The sequence below is a fragment of the Podarcis vaucheri genome (genome assembly GCF_965113315.1).
Source record: "Podarcis vaucheri genome assembly, chromosome: 14".
NCBI lineage: Eukaryota > Metazoa > Chordata > Lepidosauria > Squamata > Lacertidae > Podarcis > Podarcis vaucheri.
The window spans coordinates 27,461,419-27,484,461 of NC_138752.1; the positions used below are offsets into that span (position 1 = coordinate 27,461,419).

A 23,043-nucleotide genomic window follows, 5' to 3' on the forward strand; every position below is an offset into this window, starting at 1 on the left:
TTCCTTTACATTGAAATAAATATAAGTTACATAGTTACATAAGTTATGTAACCTACACTACATAGCAGACAGAGGCAGTGTTGTATTTGGTAGGAACTGACCTGCAGCGGAATGGAAATGGCATTGATGGTGGTGAATACAGATTGGAACAGAAATCTCTGCCTTCTTCCATCCCTAGATGCTGCTCATCTTGCACATTGCTGATCCCTTGAATCTCCTTCATGCACAGTGGCTTAATGTAGTAGTTTTGGTACCTTACCCAAGGTCAAGGTGCTCTGAAATGACAACAGTGGTATGCCCAGAAGGTTTAGCCAAATTGGTGGGGTCCAGCAGACAAGCCAGAGTAGATTGTTGCCAAATAGAGAGCCCTCATGAGCCCTCAGGAGAGAATGGGAACATGCATCTGAATAAGGAGCTAATGAATGGATATTATTATTATTATTATTATTATTATTATTATTATTATTATTATTATTATTTTATTATTTTAAGGATTATTAGAGTTATCATCACCCTGGTAGACCAACAGATATTTGTAGCCTGCCATCTTCCCCATTTTGTTTATTTTGTTCAGTTTTCTGCTAAAAAGAAATGAAGAATAGAACCAGTGGTTAAAAAGAAAGTATCTTTGATGAGGAAATGTTCTCAGATGGATGAAAGAAGAATAAGGAAAAAGATAAAGGAAACATTTAAAAAAAGGCTTTCTGGCTGTGGTTAAACAGTAACCACACAGCCTGTTGGAGGCCTGGTTTTTAATCACCCCACAAGCAGTTTTCATTTCTGCAGTAAAATTGCTTGTGGTTCTATTTAATTTGTTTCTGCAGGAACCAGCTTTGGCGAAGATCTCCCAGGAGCTGCCGGGCCTTTTAGCACAGCACGCTCAGGCTGTCAATGAGAAACGATTTCCTACATGGGGAAAATTCCTCCAAACATTTGTGAGTCAAGGTAAATAAGACTGCTAAGTTCCTGCTAAGTGCTATGAGGGATAATTATATCACCGGTACTTCATTCTCATTCATTTAGATATTTCTCTGCCCCTTTTCATTTCCCCATTGCAGTTTTAACTGTTGAAAAATAAGATGTAGGCAGCCATCTTTGATTCCGCCTAGTTGTGATGGGCTTGGCTTCCTTGCTGGAAACTGCTGAACTCTCCCCCCACACAAACACTTTAGAAAACACATGGAAACAGACATATGGCTAGGAATTGCCTGGGTGGCAAAAGATGCTTGAGAAGAAGCTTTGAGAAGAAAGAAATCTCAAAGGACTACTGGCAACATTTTGTGGCTTCAAGTCACACAGTGCTAGCTGTGGCGTTAGTGTGTTCTGTGGCTTTTCTGAGGCTAGTGAGCTATTATTGCAATAAAAGAACCTCTAAATTCTGCACTGTAGAATTCTGCAACCTTCTGAAGACCTTATGTCAGCCAATTCATAATCTCCTTAGTCTTACTTCATTAGCAATTCAGATTTGGTTAGTCAGAATCAAGTTGGGTCAAGAAGCTATGGAGATCATGGAAATCTCATTCCCTGACCAATGGGGCTCCTGCTTAGCTCTTCCTTTTGGCTTCCGAGATCTCAAACAACTTCTTCATGAACTTGAAGCAAAGTGTCTCAAGTTTTGTGCTGGCTCACATAATTATGGAAGCACAGCATATATATTGATCTGGTTGCATTGTTCTGCCATTCCTCTCTAGGGAGCTCAGCATTGCGGCTATGCCCATTCCATCTTTCTCCTGGGAATCCTGATCTCATCTCTACTTCTATGTACACGAAATTATATCCCTCCAGTCCCAATAATGACTCTCTAACAACAAACATGCCCTTTCAGGTGGCATCCAAGGCTAGAAAATGGCTCTCCTTATAAGCACAGAGGAAACTGAAAGTCACAGTTCCTAGCTGAAGTCAAGTTAATATTTCCGTTGAACCAGGCAGGACCTTCCCTGATAAGTTGTTTATTTTTGGAAGGCAACAATCATTCAAGAGAAAATACTGGCAATACTGCATCCCAGAACAAGCATTTAATTTGTATGGGGGGGGCACTGCTTGATGGAATCCTGGCAACTTTTCTCTCTCTAGGTGGCATCATAGAAGCCTTCCCGCCCTCAGACAGCATCACTAGCCTCAAAGTGGACATGCTAATAGAGCCAACTGGAGAGATCTCAATGGTTTCCTCTGGAGACCAGTTCCATGCAGATGGTCCCCTGCGCTCCACAGGAACCACCCTTCCCCAGTGTTCCGTTGAGCCGCGGGTCCTTAACGGGCTGTGTCTTCAGATTGGTGAGGCCTGCAGATCCAGAGGAGTGGTTGGATACTTCTCCATTGACTTTGTGACATTCATCCACCCTCAAACCATGGGGCAGCAGGTGAGTCAGCAAAGTGAAATCTTAAATTCCTGTGACACACTTGCAGATACTGTGAAATGTGATCATGATAAAAGGTGGAGTGGGGGGTGTGGGAGAGAGAGAGAGAGAGAGAGAGAGAGAGAGAGAGGAAAGCACTCCGCTCTCCTCCTCTCACAGGCTAGTAATTTCCATCCGAAGAAAACATGCTGTATTACAAAGACAGATTGGGTTTGGCAGAATGGTGGTTTTCCAGAGGTTTGGCAGAATGGTGGTTTTCCAGAGGTTCCATTGGAACGGAGGAGGGAAAGATCAGGCCAGAAAGGTTGACACATTGGAATTATTATTATTATTATTATTATTATTATTATTATTTATACCCCGCCCGTCTGGCTGGGTTTCCCCAGCCACTCTGGGCAGCTCCCAACAAAACATTAAAAGTACAATAAAACATATAACATTAAAAAACTTCCCTAAACAGGGCTGCCTTCAGATGTCTTCTAAAAGTCAGATAGTTGTTTATTTCCTTGACATCTGATGGGAGGGCATTCCACAGGGGGGCGTAATGTCACTTCTCGCAGGGAGGGAACTGCCGGAAGGCCCTTGGAGCTGGACCTCAGTGTCCGGGCTAAACGATGGGGGTGGAGATGCTCCTTCAGGTACACTGGGGTTGAGGCCATTTAGGGCTTTAAAGGTCAGCACCAACACTTTGAATTGTGCTTGGAACTGTATTGGGAACCAATGTACAAATCTAAGAGGAAAGTGACAACATGACATTTTGCTTGTACTCCCTCTTCTTTCCAGGGATGAGATTCACAACCCATTACCTTGAAAACAGCAACCATTGTTTAAAAATCAAGTTTTTAGTCCTGCCTGGCTTAAGGATGGTCCCATCTGTCAGTTTTGGTTTCTCTCAGTTTCTCACTTTTTCACTCTTAAGTTCAGTTCTTCACATTACCACATCAGTTTGCAAATCCTTTTTTTTAAAAGTCCTCATGAAAGTTCATCAGCATATCAGTCTGAATTTCTCCTAAATGTACAAATCATTGTACAGTATGCGATTTTGCCTAATATACACATTTTGCAAGTACTTTTCCCCAATATGATGTACTATATACACACTTAACCTAGTATATGTATTTTTGTATGCATTACTTGAGAACTGCATTCGAAGGACAGTTGCATTTCAGCTCTCATGTTGTTTCAGGAAACGTGAATTAGGTAGATTTGCTTTGTAAGTATGAACTGCATATAATTCCTCTCTCTACTCCCACCCCTACTCTGGCTGTGTGACCCAGAAGTTCACACCAGGAACTGGGAGATGTTGATACTGTGTAGGGGCTTGTTATACCAAATCCTTTAGGGGAGGTAAACCCTGAGTGCCCTTGGTTGACAGTGGCACCAGCACAAGAACAAATTGACCTCTCTGTTGCTAATCTTTGCGACAGAAATATTGATTGATTGATTGATTGATTGATTAGTGGCTTCTATACCACCTATCAAACCAGTTTACAATCAAATGAACATTTAATAATTAAATATTTAAAACCCTTGATATATTTGTATTTATTTATTTATTTATTATCTATTAAATTTGTTAGTCACTTTATCTTGCCCAAACCAACTTACAACCAAGCATATCCAATTGCTTTAAAAAAATACACAAACCCAGCATGACAGAATAGCCTGCTTGTAATTAATACTACAACTCAGTACCCAGCATCCTAAATTAACCCCAAAGCCCAAAGTAAATAAATAAGTCTATAAATAAGCATAGATATGCATAGGGGCTAAAATAAAAACAAAAACATGTCCACTAACTTTTTTTTAATGCAGAAGATGTGTAGTTGTCATCAATGATAAACATTTCTAATAGGCAAGAAACTGCAATATTTGGGTAAACTTGCTCTACTCAGAAATGTAAGGGATTGATGCAGGCGCATCACCCACCTTCCTTAGTGATGGCAGTTCCACAGGAAGAATCTCACCCCTTTGTCATCACCAGAAAAAAACACCTTCCTGCTCTGTTATTATTCCCATCAGCTCCTGTTTCCTTTTCGTTTCCACTCAGTTGTTCTACCTTGCAATTTCCTGCATTTCCCAGCTTGTGCCACAACTTTAGCATTAGTTAAGCTGAGTCCCCCCCCCAACTTAATTAGATATAGAGGCAATTAATGATGCCATCTGTCTTGTTGTGAGAGAGAGAGATTACACCAAAGATTGTGCTTCTGGAAGCATTATTTTTTTGGCAAACTAGAAATCCTATTAGACTTGTTCGAACACTCTCACACTAATTTCCCAGTTCCCATTTTAGATCAGTAGCTCAAAGGCTCAAATAAATTCTCTGGAACTTACTGTACACTTAGGCATCCTTCCGGAGTTGTACTTTACAGAAAATAACCAATGATCTATGCTTGTTTTGCTAAATCTAAAAATTAAATATATCATTAAACATCTGTTGCCAGTACAGTCAAAGAGTAGTTAAATATCTTAAAATCACACAAAAAACCCTGTCATAGTGATATGAATCTTTTGCATAAACGCAGCTGTTTAGGCAACAGAAAGTGGCCAGATTTTTACTGGGTGCTCACAACTTTGAAATAAGAAAAAAAAAATGGGTACCTGACATTTGGGCATAGGTGACAAATACCTGCATCTGTCTGGCTTGATTGTGCAAGCAGTTGCTTGGGGAGGCAATATTATTAGGTACCACCAGTGAAGCAGCCATTGGCTGGATTCAGGTGGACCCCCCCAGGCATTTATGTGTTTCCTTAGCCAGCGAAGAGTGTAGGAGGTGAGCAGACTGAGAGGTCACCCCAGAGTCCAGGTGGCTCATGCAAGCAAGCCAAGCCACATAGAAAATCATCTTTACAACCTTCACCACCCAATGCTCAGTGGCATACAGGCAGCTTCATTATTCCCTGGAGCAATGCTGCCTAGGAACTGCTTCCTTTGACCTTCTTGGTGGGCTGCAGCAACTGCCCTACCCTGCCATCCTCAGGAGCTGGTCAAGAACCAGCCATATGAGACTCGAAAGCTGCACCATCAGTTCAGGTGCAAGAGACCCTGGGCTTTGCATATCAGGTGCAAAGCAGCTGCTTAGGGACTCACAATGTCTTGAAATGGCCCTGATTTGCAAATGGAGTGGTTAGAAAGAGACCAGGGGCCAATGAAAAAGACCCTAGTGACATCATGGAAATTTGGATCAAGTGGAATTGAAGGGTTTTTAGTACACCAGTTGCAAAGTTGCTGAAATAAGACACACACAGATCCTTACTTTTTTTGCCTGGTTTCCACATTACTTTGAGCACTGTGCTATTGCTTGCCTGCCCCCAAACCACTTAGGATAGGATGCTTAATTTCTATCCACTTGGCTAGGATGAATCCACTCAAGGGAGTCTAGAAATTGGGACTGTATTCCACATGAATTGATTCTTGGCTTAGACTGAATGTGTGCACAGTAAAGTAGTTGTGTGTCTGGGTTTGATGGGGGGGTCAGGCTTCTGGGCCGTATTTTGCTGGTTGTCCAGGTAGTAGCACATTCCCAGGTCAAGTTCTAGAAACATTGGGCAAAGGTCAGAAGGCAAGTACATTCCCAAAGGTTCCAAGTGAAAGCAAGATGATCCAAAGCAAGTCTTGTCCAAAAACATACAGAGGCAGACTCTTCTTCTCCAGTATGATGAATTGATTAGAAGGCTGGGGCTTTGTAGGGCCTAATGGACAGGAATTGGTTCTTGTGGCCTAGATGGCACTTCTGCAGTACAGAGCTTAGCCTGCGAGGCTTTTGGTGAAACAAAACATAGGCAATGTAGGAGGAAAGGCATTTGAGCCTGACTGATCAGACCCAGCCATCACCTGTCATGGGTTGGCTGAGTCAGGATGATGAGAACAGCCCATGACACCACCTGACATGAGTGATTCTGATATATTATGCAATTGGTGCTGAAACATACTATGGGGGGCATGTGAAAAGGTAATCAGGTCTCTTGGTGGCTTCATCTTCTAGCCTTTAGGTTCTAAACACGTGCCAATCTCATGGTCAATCTTGCTGCTGCTTCTATGTAAATTGAGGCCTGTGGGTTGTATTCAATGATAGTTCTACTCAGAGTACCTTGGTAATTTTAGTGGGCCTACTCTGAGTAGGACTTAGAGGGCGACATCCATATGTTTGCAGGAACCAAGCCATGTGTGTCTGGGTCTTCTAAGAAGCTACGTATGCCCCAGTAGTCTCTGAAGAGCAACAGAGCCTGTTCACCTCCAGCATCGTTCAATGATGGACCATATTCCAAGCATACATTTAATATCCATTTTACACAAGGAACCACACCATAGGCACTGGGCATTTCCTGAGGATTAATTCACTAGCTGGAAGAGTTATTATGGCCTAGATCAATGTGTTGTGTGTTCTCCTCTCTAGCAGTTAAAATCCGTTCTATTGATTTGTTAGAGCCCAAGGCTTGTGTTGTTCATACATCAGGTAGAGAGCTGACTGGTTAATTTTCTTAGGTTTTGAGGAGAATTCAACTGTTGCAAAATTCATATTCAGATATAAAATGTGTCTTGTCTCAAATGCGTGTCCTTGAGAAATTCCTCAAATACTGATGAGAAAAGATTCTGGAATTTAGTCTCTAGGCAGGAATAGCACACCTACTTTGCAGTGGATGCCCTGGCGGGAACGTATGAAAGTAAGAGAACCCGCTTTGCTGCCAGTTTCTTCCTGCTGGACTGAGTGGGTATCCAGATTTCAAAAGGGAAGGAGATTATGGGCAGGTTACAAAACAATAGTGGCACTTCACTTGAAATACAGTGCAGAAAACATGTTGCTGCTTGATTGCTGTGGTCACATTGATAGCCTTTCGATTAAACTGTTGTAATGTGCTGTACACGGAGCTACCCTTATGCCTGTTTCAGAAACTGCAGCTAGTACAAAATGCTGTTACTAGGTTGATTAGTGGGACACCCACCTGTACAGATATTGCACTGATGTTGAAAGATCTGCACTCGCTGTCAGCTGCTGAGCCAAGTTCAAGGTTTTGTTGTTGACATTTAAAGGCCTAAACTAGGGATGCGGAACCGCGGACCTGAGGGCCAAATCCTGCCTTCCAGGTCTCACCATCTCGCCTTTGAGATTCTGCCCAGGCCACATGCCTCACTGAAGGATAGGGAGGGGTATGTGGAAGTGTCCTTGGAACCAGCCTAGTACACAAAGGTAAAATGCATATTCATTGCTCTTCCCACTTTTGCCTCTGACCCTGCCCTGGTATGCAGCCCTCAGGAGGTTCCCTAGAAGAGAATGTGGCCCTCAGGCTGCAAAAAGGTTCCCCAGAAACAACTGGGGACCGGGATAACTAGCAGCCTCTCCCCCACCCCACAACCCTGATACAGACCAAACCCACCTTTTAGATCTTCCCAGGAGACCCTGTTGGCTTATAGCATGGCCAGTGGATTATCACTTTGTGATAATATGGAAGTGTGCCATCCTATTGACAGCACCCACCCTCTGCAGTGCCCTCCCTCGGGGAATTTGCGAGGAAGGGACAGCAGTGACCTTGAAGCACCTCTTTTTAAAAATGCACTTCTCCAAGCTTTCCTGGACTCTTGATTCTTAATTGTTATTTTTTTGTTTTTGTTTGGTACAGTTCTTGGTTTTGCTTGTAAGGCACAGCTTTGCTTTGCTTTCATCTCATTTTTAGGAAATTTTATTGAACATCATGATATTTTAGAGCAAACTGCTTATAAATGTTCATTGAAGTGCTATGATTTTCTTTCAATAAATGGAAATGCAATTCATCCCTTGTTTGTTTGGTGGTCATGGCAAGGAAAAGCTAGTTTGCAGAAAGCCAAAGGGGGCTTTGAGAAAATGCATAGGAAAACGTCTTATTGAAAGAAAACACTTTATTGGTCTGCCAGGTCAATATGGGCAAAAATAAAGAAGAGCCTGGGAGCTCTTGGTTGGCACACAGCAGTTCCCCTCCCTTCCGGGACTTTTGCCTTTCATTCCAGTAGGGGGAGCCACGCCCTATGCAGCTGTCCCTGTCGCACACAGGGTGCTGACCCCTCCATTGTAGTGAATGGGAGGGCCCTTGTGTATTGGAGCTCTGTGAGCTCCCTGGTGCGCATGTGAGGCTCTCTCCATCCAGCTTTGTGTGCTTACAGCTCTTTTATTTATGCCCTGTGCTTTAAGCTGATTTCCCAAACAAATTATCTATGATTATTTAGCTGAGAAAAAATGGCTATCCACGAAGTTTAATCTGCACTAAGTTAATAATACCTATTTGAATCTGTTATTCCATTGATTAAAAGCTAGGAGGGGAAATGCCTTTTAACTGGTTTAGCAAACGGTCCTAGAAATTACCCAAACAACCTATTGACTGGGATAATGTAATCAACTCAGAGGAGCTGGTGAATCTGCAGCTCTCCCCCCCCCCCGCCACCCATAGCACATCATCGTAATGATTGAAGGGACTCAAAAGTTTTGAGGCACTGAACAAAACCGACCCTAAAGCAAAAGCAAGCAAATCAAAATCTTAAGTGAAAGCAGCCCAGAAAACAGAACGGAGGCCTTGTTACGAGGGAGGCAAGTGCCCTTTAACTGCTGTTTTTGCTTGCTTGTCAAGATCTATATTCTCGAGTCCTGGTTTTATAAGCACTTTGTTTTTCACAAGTGCTATAAAGGCAGAAGCAGGGTCTACTGAGAGACAAATGGCGTAATGGAAGTTATTGTTGAAAACAGAACATTTTGTAAAACATATAAACCTTCATTATATACATATCTCCAGTGGGATGTAGCCTATGTCAAAGGAATGCCTCAAAATATCATAGGTGACTTTAATTATGTAATTGGAGGGGGGATGTAATAGAAAGGCCCAGACACTTTGTGGTTTAGCAACACAGAGCAATTCCTGCTGGAGCTTTCCCTGTAGTTTCCAATCTAACCCACAGAGAACTCTATTGGATGATGAGTTTTCAAGCCAATTAAGGGCAGCAGGCACAATCCTGCAGGAACCGCTCCTGTGCAGATGCCTTCCCTTCAGCAGAGTTTGCACTGGGGCACAGCAGTGGTTCAGCAATGTGCTCTGGAATGAAAAGGTTTTCAAGAAAATATCGTTAAAATTCAGGTATTGAATTAACAAACTGAGTTAAGTGCCAGGATCCCCAGGAGCACAGAGAAAGAGAAGGATGTGACAAGTGAGCACAGGATTTAGCTTCCCAAGAGTATCAGCTTTTGGTTTTGGGTTATTCTTGTTTTTAATGTAACACGTTTCCAGGACACGTTTGGAAGTGTGTGAACGATGCTTGCTAAAATAGCCCATGTCTAAGGAGCAGCTGGGACGCAGGGACGCGGGTGGCGCTGTGGGTTAAAGCCTCAGCGCCTAGGGCTTGCCGATCGAAAGGTCGGCGGTTCGAATCCCCGCAGCGGGGTGCGCTCCCGCTGCTCGGTCCCAGCGCCTGCCAACCTAGCAGTTCGAAAGCACCCCCGGGTGCAAGTAGATAAATAGGGACCGCTTACCAGCGGGAAGGTAAACGGCGTTCCGTGTGCTGTGCTGGCTCGCCAGATGCAGCTTTGTCACGCTGGCCACGTGACCCGGAAGTGTCTCCGGACAGCGCTGGCCTCCGGCCTATAGATGTGAGATGGGCGCACAAACCCCAGAGTCTGTCAAGACTGGCCCGTTCGGGCAGGGGTACCTTTACCTTTACCTTTAAGGAGCAGCTGAGTCAGATTTCCAACATTTGTAGGTCAGGCTTCTGTGTTTGGCACTGCACCTCCCCATGATGAGTAAATTTGAATCAAATTATGCAAAACAAAACAAAATATGTGAGTTTGCTCAAGCAGAAAAATCAGGTGTTCCTGGTGCAGAATTTATATTTTCTGAATGCAGAATTTTAGCGTGGTGCAAAAAACAAAACAAAAAAACCCAACCCTCTGAAGGTCCCTCCAGATGTCCTTTCCATTGTGCATTCATGATTATTTGTGCTTATGATGCTATTAGGACAGTTATAAGCAATCCTGATTTCAATGGTATTTGTGCTTGCAAAAGTTATGGGGTCATCGTACTGCTTCTTTTCCAAACAGTTAATGTCCTGTAACTTCCTGCTGAAACACCACCAAAGTTCTGGTTGTGTTTTATTGTTGTTTGTTGTCCTACTGCTGTTGTGCTATATATAGCCCCTCCAAACAGAAATAATGTGGTAGCGTTTGGGAAGCATTACAGAGCAACTAATAAAGCAGAATAAGTTCACCACTGATGCAATACTGTGGTGTCAAGAATATGGTAAAGAATACACCTGTAATAAAACACCAGTCTGGAGAGACACTGGAATTCTAGGCAGAACATGTGCAACCAACCTAGCAAAAAGCATTCTGGATTTCAGCAAGGCAGCCAGAATTTCTGGAATGCATTGTGGGGTTGTTGGAGCCACTGTAGTCACCCTCAGTTCTGCTCCTTGCTTGTTTTGGAGTAGCATTAACACGTTCCAGATGCCACCTGGACAGTGTTTAGTCTTCAAATGAGGAAATCTGAATTGCAACCTTTCAGAAACAACTGCCAAGACGTCTAGCTTCACTGTCCTGTAGAATAGCTGCATTGATCTCCCATGTTGGAAAGTTATGAATTGCAGAGCCTGGAGATAGAACTCTATAAACACCTCGTTGAACATGAGAGGAAAAGAGTGAGCCCATATGGCTGCTGTGAAATGAAACCAAGTCATTTTTCCTCCGCCATCCCCCCCCCTCGATCTCAGAATTCTTTGAACATTGCCCTAGAAAATTGGAAAAGGGAGAAGTAGCTGATGTAATTTATTTGAACTTTCAAGCTGCCTTTAACTAAGTCCCTCACAAGGAAACGAAAGGAGTCACCGGGTGAAGGATGGAGCACTTCAGAGACAGGGAAATGGCTGAGTGTAGACAGCAAAGAGGGAGGCTGCACAGTCAATTTTCGACATAACACGATCCAAAGCGCCTTCTTCTCAAAGGCTACGTTCTGGGACTGACACTATTAATAAGTGTCTCAGTGGAAAAGGAGGCAAATGGTCACTTGGCTGCAGTCCTCCACCCCGGTAAAAAATAAATTTTAAAATCACACTTGCCTGGCCCTTCTTCATGTGTGAAAGTCAACCTGTGTAGACTCCATGGGCTTCTTCTGCATGTTGGGCTGGCCTTGTGAATGGTTCCAGTGCGTGGCCAGATAAGCTCACCTGTTAATGTTTTCCCAGAAGTAAGGGTTTGGGGGTTGTTTTTTAAAGGAGTTGGCCTTTTCACCCAAATCTATTATTTGTTTTTATTTCATATATCTCCTTTTTTACCCTGCCTTTTCAGGGTACATATATTCTCACAAGGCAGCTTGCATGAGCACTATCAAAACAGGGGAAGACAGCTTAGAAATTGCAAGAGAATAATGAGGAATTGCGATGGAGCAGTAGAAGCCTGTCAAGAAGAGAACCGTATGCACGGCCAAATATTTGCTTTCTAATTTCGCAGTCACACTTCCTGCCACTGAAGAGTCAACCTGCTTTTCCACCTGCATCCCAGTTTGCCTCTTCAGCACTAGAAATACTGCAATGAAATTCAGAAGCAAATCTCCACTTGCGTACTGTACATCCATACCTTTTGGATGCTGGCCCCAGCCTCTTTAGTGAACCATGCGTCTTCATCTGCGTTGTTTAAAAGCAATTTTTTCAACCTCCTCCGTACTGTCGGTTTTTGGCTGCTACATACTTTTTAAATCGGAGGGATTCTACCTATTACCACTAGATGGCAATCAAATAAGATAACAGTCTTCAATCCTGGCTAAAATATTCAGTCCCGTGGTGAATTTTAACCATAATAAAGAAGAGAGCTCTCTTCTGAGAAACCCGACTTGCATTAATATTTTACTAATTGGCATTTTTACAGTGTCATCCAGCCACTTCTTAAAAAAAAAAAAGGCAGGTGTACTCTGTATAATAATGTAGAAGTCAATATTGGAGGCAGAAAGAAACAATTAAACCGAGGGAAGAAAAGCGATAATTTAGTAACTGTTTAAGAATTTATGCTTCCTTGCCCTTCTCACGTTTTAAAGCTGAAACATTTTTATGGCAGCTGTAAAGAATGACACCATAACTGTGACTTTATTCACTCACCGTGCTTTCATTTTGCGGTCTCCACACTCCACACCTGGTGGCTTGGGTTTTGGTTTTGCTGACAACCTGAGATCCTGCCCACCACCATGTCCCGTATTAAATAACCCCATGTGGGAATTTCAAAGTAGCCAATCGCACCCTCATTGATTACATACCCAAATCCCACAAGGAAGGCTGGAGAAGTAGGAGGAAGGAGGGCTGGAGGAGCATGGCTGGGAAGAACATCTGCCTTGCGTGCAGATGCTCCCAAGTTCAGTCCCCAGCAACATCTCCCTGCAAGCCTGGGAGATACTCCTGCCTGAAACCCTGGAGAACTGCAAACCATACTGAGCTTGGTGGACCATTGGTCTCACTCTGTATAAGGCAGCTTCCTATGGTTCTTGTCTTATAAACAGCCATGGCTGACTAGCAGAAGCATCCCAAGCAACTGCAACAAAATTAATCAGGCTCTAGTGGTGCAGGACACACACTGCCTAGGTCCTTTGCAGTAGTGCAGAGGTCCTGCCCACCTCTCAGGACAAGCAGGGCAGCCCCTTTTGGTGGCAAAAAGTCTCAACAGGATCTGGCCTCTATGGGAGTTGAAAACATCTGGAGGTGGCTAGCAAATGTTTGCTTCACACCATTATCATTTATTGATTTAGCAGCTCCTTTGGGAGTGTTCACTAGATAAGAGGAGAAATGCATTGCTTGCCAAAGCAGAGAGTTTGTCAAAGGTACACAGTGAGGAGGGAAAGGCAAGCTGGTGGTCATGGGCTATAAGAGAACAGCCTAATAAGTGGTTGCCTTCGGAAGGCTTTGCAGTTTTAAGGAAGGAGCCAGCTCCTAGAAGAAGGACTAGAAGCAGAATGGATGGTGTGAGGAAGGGAAGAAGGTGGTGCCGAGGATATAATTGCGGCCCAAAGAGTCTTCAACATAAACATATTAGAGCCTGGAGTTCATAGCGGGTGTGATGGATTTAAGGAGATTTAAGGAGAAGAGTGATGGGGTTGTAGTGATGGGAGAGAAATATTATTTTAGCAGAAGGACTCCGCTCAAGGCATTCCAAGATCAATATCTAGCTCCCCTCTTTGCTGGATTTCCACCCCTGCCCCCAGGAAATGAAAATATCTCCATTAACCAAGAGGCTAATAGGATTCCATCCACATCTGTTTGCCTACCTTTGCAGATCTCATAACATAAGCACACCACTACCTGTATGTTGAACTAATGAAAACAATTCGGTTTTGTGAACAACAAAGTGAGCACTGGGCTGCAAGGCACTGTGGCAGTTAGCAGTTTGGGATAATTGTAAAAGCCTGAAGCTCATAGATACAGGTTTGGTCGGGAGGGACTACCCACCCACCAGCAAAGAGAAGTCATGGGCTTGCTGACTTAGCATAATGGGGCCCCATCTGCTATGCTGGACCTCTACTTTGAGATGAGATGTCAACCACTAGCAGCTGAGTCTGGCGCTCTGCTACCTTTGCTACTTCTCACTATGCAGGTGAGGGGACTGTTTCATTTATATCCATGATCTCTGTAAAAGCGCATGGCGGCAGCAGGGCTGACCTTCATTAAAACCTTAAAATCTGCAATATGTGCAAACTAAATGGATTTGGCCCTATTTCTGCTCAGTTGGCATAGTTTATTGTGCCTCTGCTAGAGATGTAAGAATTGCCTTTCCTGGATTGGATCAGAGGCCAGCTGGATTAACCAGAAAGTGAGGTGTGATTCAGGCAAAGGTATACATAATTGCTGTAATTCCCTGCAATGATCAGAAGCTGCCTCTGAACGTGGGTGTTCTGTTCTTGGCTAGCATGGTGCAATGGTTAGTGCTGGAGACCTAGGTTCAGATCCCCAAGCAGCAAGGATGCTTCCTGTGTGACCTTGGGCCTGCCCCCACTTTTCAGCCTAGCCTACCTTGGCAGGTTGTTGTGAGGATAAAAGCAGGAAATCCTTGGAGGAAAGGCAGGATATAAATGTAATTAATAAACCTGCGTTTCCCAGAATTGAGCTAGTGCTTTTATTTTAGCTGAAGAGTTTATCAAAGTGAAAACATAGTCAAACAGAAAACAACAAATGAGGACAATAGTCCCAACCCAGAGAGAGAAGCAGGGTCACAATACAGATAGTGCATTCAAAATGAACAGTCCAGACAAAACTATGCATTAAATAAGATTATCTTTCCAAAATTATAAATGAGCCAAGGGTGGTCATGGGAAGGATGTATTCTTGTTAACATAGGAAATAAACAGAAGCCACACACTGAGAAAGAGGTCGCTAGATAATCTAGCTCAGTGGGTTAATTTCTCTAGAAGGGCAAAATGCCAAATCTTGCAGAATCAGTTTTGTAGACAGCAAAGGCCTGGGGAGTGCCATTGTTGTGCAATTTCCATGTTGCAACTAATAAGAAGGCAATAAGATCCTAAACCCTGCTCTTCTCTATATATCATTAAGAGGAACAAGTTTGGGGGAACAAACCATCTTGGAAATCTCCCCCAAATGGGCTTTAGTACCGCCATCATATCAGTCTAGTGGCAAAGAATTCCTTAAAGCTGGAATGTTTGTGGGGAAAGAAGCAAGGAATGTGGATGGGAGCCCTGCTCAGCTTCCCACTGGCTTCTGAGATTGTCCACACATTTGAACAAAGTGGGCTGTGAACTAGGCATCACATTTGCAATGCCATGGTTGTGCACAACGCAAGGAGTGTTGGATAAGAGCAGTTCCTCCATGTCACTAAGTGCTTAGTGAGCTAAGTCATTAGAGATGCTTCATGAATCATTCTGCTCGTGGGGGAGAGTAGGACACCCCACATTTCTGGCTTCCTAAGTGCAAGGGACAAAATGAAACAAAAATGCTTCCTTTCTTCACCGTTTCCATTTGTGAGTTCTAGAATCCAAACTGGGCTATGGGAAGCCACAGTCCACAGGTAATATTTCAGGCTTCATCACTTGTAGTCCTAGAACTGGACTAGAAAACTAAGGAGCATATCAAGAGGGAAAGGGTCTAGAAAACAGTGGCAAGCTTTGAAGAAAGGTAGCAGATTCACAAGGTGGGCGCTTATCCCCAAACATACTGTTTAAAAACGAGGGTCTGATTTATGGCTTAACTTAAAGGGGGGTTCCAATCAAATAAATAAACAGACCCAGGTAGCTCATCTAAGCTTCTGCAGCATGCTAAGCCAGGACTAGAGAAGGGCCTTCATTTCCCCACAGAGCAAATCTGAAGGTGTGGGCAAGGGTGGAAGTAAAGAATTATAACTGGCAAATCTTCCTACTGAAATGTACCAAAGAATACTGGCCATCAGCATCCAATTTGCATTTTCCTCCATGCAGTGGGAAATATTTAAGTTGACAAATAGGATATTTAACCACGCAACAGATACTTGGCAGTTCGTTATTAACAACTGTTACTGATGTGATTTATTTGCTGTTATAAAAAGGGCATTATTTTGTGAATATGATTCAGAAATTAGCTCCAGTTTAGCAAGAGGCCTTGACTGCCTGACCTCTTAATAGCCTTATAATGATGCCATTTACCATTCAGTGGCTTATTCAAGTCATTGTGTGTGAGATTTGTTCCGAAGGACTGATGTTCACAGATCAGACTGGTGTGTAGATGGCTCACGGGGAACGGGGGAGAACTCTGGGGCCACATATGTTGCCAGGGCCACCTGCACTAATAGGAGTTAGGAAAAGGCAGGTGTGGGGGACTGCCCTTTCTTCAGTTCCCTTTGCAGGTCACCCCTAGTATTATTCCTCTGCCATATCCCCCCGCCCATTCAGGTACCCATGCTTTGCCCATATAAGTGTCATTAGAATTGTGGTGGGTTTTTTGGAGGGGGGGGGAGAATAGAAATTCCAGAAGATTACTTTGTCAGAAGCAGAACTTTCCAGCCATTTGGACAGTTAAGTCAAAGTACCTGTCACTCCTTTGCCCTTACTGCCCCACACTACTGTTCCCCCTGTTTCCTTGCCCAATATAACCCACCTGGCCCAAAACACAGATAGATATTTCCTTAAAGAAGCTAGACTGCTTGCTAACATTCTGTCGCTGACATCTTCACTCTGAACAGTTGGAATAATGATGACATTCCATGACGTAATGATAGGCAAACTACAGCCAGTGTTTAGCCTACTTTAGAACTCTCTGGAGAACCTTTGGATCATGGGCCCAGTTGGAAGATGCACCTTAGGTGTCTCTTCTAGCTTGGGTGTCTCATGTGACATCTTTGCCCATGTGGCTGCTCTGTGGCCCCTCCCACATTGATGCCTGGCATGCTCTGCGTTTGGCCCTCTACTCTTCTTTCTGTATACATTACCCCCCTGGGTAGCCTCATCACTTCTCATGGTTTTCAATGCCACCTATAAGCTCCTAGCGCTACCACTCCATCCATATCATTTGCCATCCATCCAATCCTCCATCTCCAGTTACCTTTCTGATACGTCTGCTTGGGTGCGTCAGCATTGTCTCAAGCTCCATGTGTCCATACAAAATTTATCCCATTTTCTCCCATTTCTCCTTGTTCCCGCTCCTTATCCATTAGCATCACCAACCACCCTGTTGATCAGGATAAAGCCTTGGCTTTCTGTTATCTTTCCTTGGACCCACAAATGCAATCTGTTCCCAAATCATGCCACTTCTCTCTTTACAATGTGACAAATTACAGCCCTTTGCCGTCCGTATCCTCAGCAAAATATCTGCTCCGTGCCCTCTGTAGCTCTCATCTTCATGGCTGCAAACTTTGTTCTCTCTAGGGTCTCCTATTATCCCACCTACTGTGTCTCACTCGCCTGTACCCAGCACTCTGCTGCCAGCTTTATTTGCCTTGTTTGTTGCTCTGAATATGTCACATGGGAAAGGACTTTAGCTCAGTGGTCAGAGCTTCTGCTTTGCATGCAGAAGGTCCCAGGTTCAATCCCTAGTACCTACTAGTAGGGCTGATACTGTTTCCTGCCTGAGGCCCTGGAGAGCCATTGTCAGTCAGCGCAGACAATAATGAGCATGATGGACCAGTGGTCTGACTCAGCCTAAAGCAACTTCCTATGATCCTATGGCTCTTCTCCTTAAACTCCTTCACTACTTCCTGCCCAGTCCCAGATCCTGCATAAGCTTCATGGCTTACCTTCAAAACCCTCCATCAGCTTCTTCCTGCACCCCATCTACCAAAATCTCTGTTCACATCCCTTCTTCCCGTGACCTTTACTTAACCAGCTGCGCCACCCAAAGCTATCCAAATGTCCCCATTCTGCTCTCTGAAATGACTCCATCCCTTCCTCCTTGCTGCTACTGATGCCTGGAATTGCCCTCCCCTCCCTCTCCTCAATGCTTACCTTTCCTAGAAATCTTTGGAGCACCCTCCTAGTAACAATATCATCATGTAACTAAGTCAAAGAACAGGCACTTGAAATCAACACATATTCTTCCCTGCTTCCATTACCTCCCATTTGTTTTTCTTCTGTGTCTGTTTTATATTGTAAGCCCCCTGAGATAGGGTTCTGTCAAACCTGTTCTTTACAAAGTGCTGTATACATAGATGGTGCTATATATAAATAAGTAAATAAATAAAAAATACTTTGGTTTCCCCCAGAATAATTTGTCTCAGTTGCGTAGTCTTATCTGTCTTGCCCAGTTTCTTAAATTCTTGCTCCCTAATGTATAACTGAAATCAGATAATAACTTTCTTTAATTTTTTTCTCAGTTGCATAGTTCTGTCCGATTGTAGAACTGAGATATGGCTTGCATCCCAAAGCTGTCTCTGGGGCAAGTTAGCTTCAGAGCTCCTAAAATGCAACTGTAAATATATAGTTTTATAGTCTACCTAGCAGGATTGTAGATGCTTTGCTGTTGCTGACTGATGCATTAGCACATCACAGTTAATGCTGAAAGACTCTTGCTGGTGGAATTGATCACATATGTGCTCACAAGCAAGTGCTTAGCTTTGCATGCATAAACAGCAGCGACACTCTATTTCTCTATCTTTGAGTACATTTCTCTTGGGCTGTGTTCCATAGGCGCATGAGGCCACCTTGCTGAAGCTAAGCAGGTCTGGATCTGGTCAGTGCCTGGATGGGAAACTGCCTAGAACTACATGTGTGCTGGACAGAGGGACACCTCCACTTAATCTAGACCCACTCCAGCATGGCAAATCAGGGGATTGGATTGTTAGTCAGGGCAACCATCCCTGACCTTCTGACCTCCAGATCTTTTGGACTTCAACTTCCATCAGCCCCGGCCAGTATGGCAATGAGAGGGGCAGTCTAAAACATCTGGAGGGCACCAGATTGGGGGTGGTTGGGTTATGGGCCAGTGGGATGGAACTAATATGACACATGTTTACAAACAGTTAAAAAAAAAATTCAGAACAATTAGTCCATCTTATTGAGTTACTTGCAGCTGCTGCTCTCCCATAAATATTATTTTAACTTTGAAGTAGTGATGTCTGTTTCTCAGCCTAGAAGAGGAGGTGGATTGTGCAGTTAACTGTCAGAAAGCAAATGTCTATTCCTTTACAGGAGTGCTGCCACAAAAGTTTTCCTTGTTTTTCTTTTTCTGCTGTCATTAGGTATGGGCAGTAGACCTGGATCTGCACTATAGCGATCATCTGGCTTTGACACAGGTCTTGCTGTATGTTACAAACGGAACACTGGATTGCAAGTTAAGCCGCTTTGAATGCCAGGTCATTCCAAGTAAACCAAAAAGCCGCCGCCCCCCTAAGGAACCACCCCAGGTCAGTGATGAATAACCCAAGTAACCTCTTACTAGCCACTGTGTTGGCAAAGAATTGCTTGGGAGCCAGAACAGGATTGGCTTCCCCTCTGCTCCATTGCACTGGTGTCCTGAGCCACCCTGTGACATTCAGTAAGACAGATCAATAAAATATTGAAGGACACTGGGCATAGGATAGAACACTTTGGCTCTCCACTAAAGACCTCTCTCCAGGTAGACACAGACCCATTAATGAGCACTCACTGGGTACAGTTGCTCAAGCAGTTGTAGATTCACCTAACAATATAATCCAGCTCATATTTTACCATCTGGTTAACAAGTAAAAAATGGGAGGTCTTGTCCTATGCTCCACTGAAAGCAAAATATACTATGCCCATGCCGTTTCTACCAAACTATGAAAAAATGAAATAAGGTTGGTCTGGCACGACTGATTCTTGAGAAACCCATGTTGGTCATTGGTAATCAGTGCATTATTTTCTATGCTCACAGGATGACTACTTATTAATCTTTTGAGACTTCCCCCAGTATCTGTGTCAGGCTGCTAGAACTCTACTTACCCAGATGGGCCTTTCCTCCCTCTTGGAAGATATGAACAATATTTGCCCATCTTCAGCCTTCTGGCACCTCACCTGTTCTTGAAGAATTTTCAGAGATTGCAGGCAGTAGTTCTGGAATAACACCTACAGGTTCCTTCAGCATTCTGGGGTGTCATTCTCCTTGCCCTGGAGACTTTAGGCCATTTAAAGTAGCTAGGTGTTCTTAATCCACCTTCTTACCTACTCCTGCCATAGATCTTCTTCTCGCCACAAAGGGAACATATTTGCATTTTTTGAACCAGTGTTTAACTCCAGTAGTAGAAGTGGGAACCTGCTATCTGCAGAATTTTTTTTAACTCAGATTTGTCTTTTTAAAACTTGCCTTAGGGGTGGAACCCTCCCATTTTTATGCTTGGTCAGAATGGACCAGAAACCTCTTATCCATCTACAGATAGAGATTTTATGTCATCCAAAAAGTGTCAGAGCTTTGTAATTTAGAGGTTAATGAGCTTCTGATCTATTGTTCTTGTCACACCACTACTTTGAGTTGGAGAGGAGTAAATTACATATGATTAGTCCCAGTAGTACATGTTTTAGAAATGAAAAGTAATCAAGTAGCAACTTTTTAATTAAAATTCTGTCAGGATTAACATAAATTTGTCACTCCCAGCCTATAATCCCCCCTTTTTTATTCCTTCAAATCTTGCTTACCTAGCAGTCAGCGGCAACAAAAAGAGGACTAGTGTGTCAGAGATATCTTTTAAAGAACCGAGAGAAATAAACAGGAGACAAATCTTTTTACAGCGCATGATCTGTAATGAATGATTAAGTAAAAACACTTTATGTGAAATTATGATGTTAATAATGCTTCCGTCCCCGCGAATTTATTACACATTCACCAGGCTGCTCGCTTTGATTTTGATAAAATGGAGCGGTGACCGAGTGCGAGTGATGATTTTTATTTTTAGAATTCTCCTTTGCAAGAGCAAATTTCCTAGATACTGCTGCTACTGTAATTATGTACAAAACCAATCACTCATTATACTTAGGATACATTATCTTCGAGACAGATGAGGCTAAATAAGCAAGACATTAATAATTCATCCGGCAGTTCATTATGCATGTGTTTGCCTGCTTTGTAGCAGAAATAAGCACCTCATCAAACTGATGCCTGCGCTTAAACAATAGTTCTGTGTTATTGCCGCCACATTCAAGTTTACGCTTGTTAAACTGCTACTTGGATTATTTTATCAAGCATTCATTTATTTTATTTGTGGCCTTCTGTTGCCAAAAGAAATTTCCGAGAGCTTTGGGTACCTGATTGGACAATGAATACTCTTAGTTCTCCAAGTATTCTCAGCCAAGGCTGGGTTACCCCTTGTGCTAAATGCGCTTCAGGCTAGGACCCCAGCCAAATTGTGGCCCCTGCTGCTCCCGGCGGCTGCCAGCATTCTTGTAATATTGTGCATGTGAGCACAAGTCTGCCTGCAATGTTGCTTTGGGAACCATGGCAGGCAAAACTGGTGAACTGAGTGCCACTGGGAATAGCAATGGCATGCAACAGATCACAGCTCCCAGAGCGGCAGATTGGAGAGGGGATGAGGCTGGGCCTGCCACCACCACAGTTTTCATGCCTTAGGTCTGAGGGTTAGACTAAAAAGCATCTCGGGTCTTTTAGTTTTGATCATGAACATTCTAATGCAACTCAAGTAAGTTTCTGCAGAACATCAAGGAATCCCATTAAGAAGAAATAAGATGCATGCTAATTCTGCTAAGCTTCCTCCATTGTTCTTGTGTATTACTGCATGCACCCCACTGAAATTAAAACACTTTGGTGAATTGGCTCTGAAATGACTTGGCAAATATCACACGCAGTGGTCGAAACACCTTTGTCCTTCTGCCACCACTTTCTTCTAGAAAGGGAACACAGTTTTGCTTGCACGTTATTATTTACCTCTTTATTGAAACTGCCCAATCAATAGCACTTTGCTAAGAAATAAAAGAAGGTGAGAAAACACATCTTGGGCAAAAATTCCATATCGATCTGAGCATTTTGCTTTCAGTTCCAGCCAGTGCCGCACTGTTAAGGAAACAACTATTTAAAGAGTTCCTAAGCTCTTAAGATCATGCTTTTAAGGTATATCCCAGAAAACTTAAATGAAAAACAATTTCTGTAATGTGTCACGTTCACCCAAGGGCATCACTTTAAAAAATGCCAAGCGTTACATCAGGAGAAGCCCCAGCAAGTCAAAAGCAAAATCACAGAGAACGTTCTTATGTTATAATTGCATGAGAGCCAATATGGCAACCTTTGTCAGCCTAGTGCCCTCCACATGTTTTGAACTACAACTCCTAACATCCCTAGCTAGCGTGGCATATAATACTACAGCACATCTACTGGTGACCCCTCTAGAAATTTAAAGAAATTTAGTTTTCAAAATTTGCAGAATTGGATCCATAGGATCCAACTCCTAGGGGCCAAGGTCCCTTTGCTACCACCCAATGAAATATTTGAGGGAGCCTCCCTGCCCCCCACGTTGATGGCATTGCCATTCAAATAATGTGTGTGCACCACATTTTATGATCGATTATGCAGGGTGGGACTTGTCCCCCATATTTTATTCAAGTTGGCACCCCAGATTGGCTCTCTCGTGAATTTCCAGACTGCATAGACATTTCTCAGAATAATTAATTCGCTTCAATAAAGTAAAGACTATTCAGCTGATTATATCTTTCTTGTGGGTTTGGTGTTTTCAGATACAGTGGTACCTTGGTTTAAGAACAGCCCTGTTTACGAACTACAGTAGTACCTCGGGTTAAGTACTTTATTCGTTCCAGAGGTCCATTCTTAACCTGAAACTGTTCTTATTCTTAACCTGAAGCACCACTTTAGCTAATGGGGCCTCCCATTGCCGCCAGTCCGCCGGAGCATGATTTCTGTTCTCATCCTGAAGCAAAGTTCTTTACCCGTGGTAATATTTATGGGTTAGCGGAGTCTGTAACCTGAAGTGTATGTAACCCGAGGTACCACTGTATTCGTTTTAAGAACTCTGCAAAACTGGAAGTAGTGTCCCGGTTTGTGAACTTTACCTTGGTCTAAGAACAGAATCCGAATGGAGGAAGGGCACTGGCAGCGGGAGGCCTCATTAGGGAAAGCATGCCTCGGTTTAAGAACAGATTTCCGGAACTGATTAAGTTCGTAAACCGAGTTACCACTGTACTATTGTAACACATTTTTAAATTTATCTATGCCACTCCGATGGCTGTATGCTTTCTCTTTTACTTTCTCTTTTAAGCTATGTAAACACACTCAGTTATTGCAGTTTTAAAACTGCTTAATGGAC

At 43.3% G+C, this 23,043-nt stretch overlaps 1 protein-coding gene across 4 annotated transcripts in view; it reads left to right on the top strand.

The window, feature by feature from the left end:
- IQCH (IQ motif containing H) overlaps window positions 1-23,043 on the top strand; it is an 82,507-nt gene that overhangs the window by 55,244 nt on the left and 4,220 nt on the right. For 3 of the 4 annotated variants that reach the window (XM_082198369.1, XM_082198367.1, XM_082198366.1), the window contains exons 15-17: window positions 825-945; window positions 2,074-2,360; window positions 19,000-19,164. In XM_082198369.1, the coding sequence (XP_082054495.1) occupies window positions 825-945; window positions 2,074-2,360; window positions 19,000-19,164 (573 nt within the window). The remainder of the gene's footprint in view (window positions 1-824; window positions 946-2,073; window positions 2,361-18,999; window positions 19,165-23,043) is intronic. The other variant, XM_082198368.1, reaches the window with a different exon arrangement.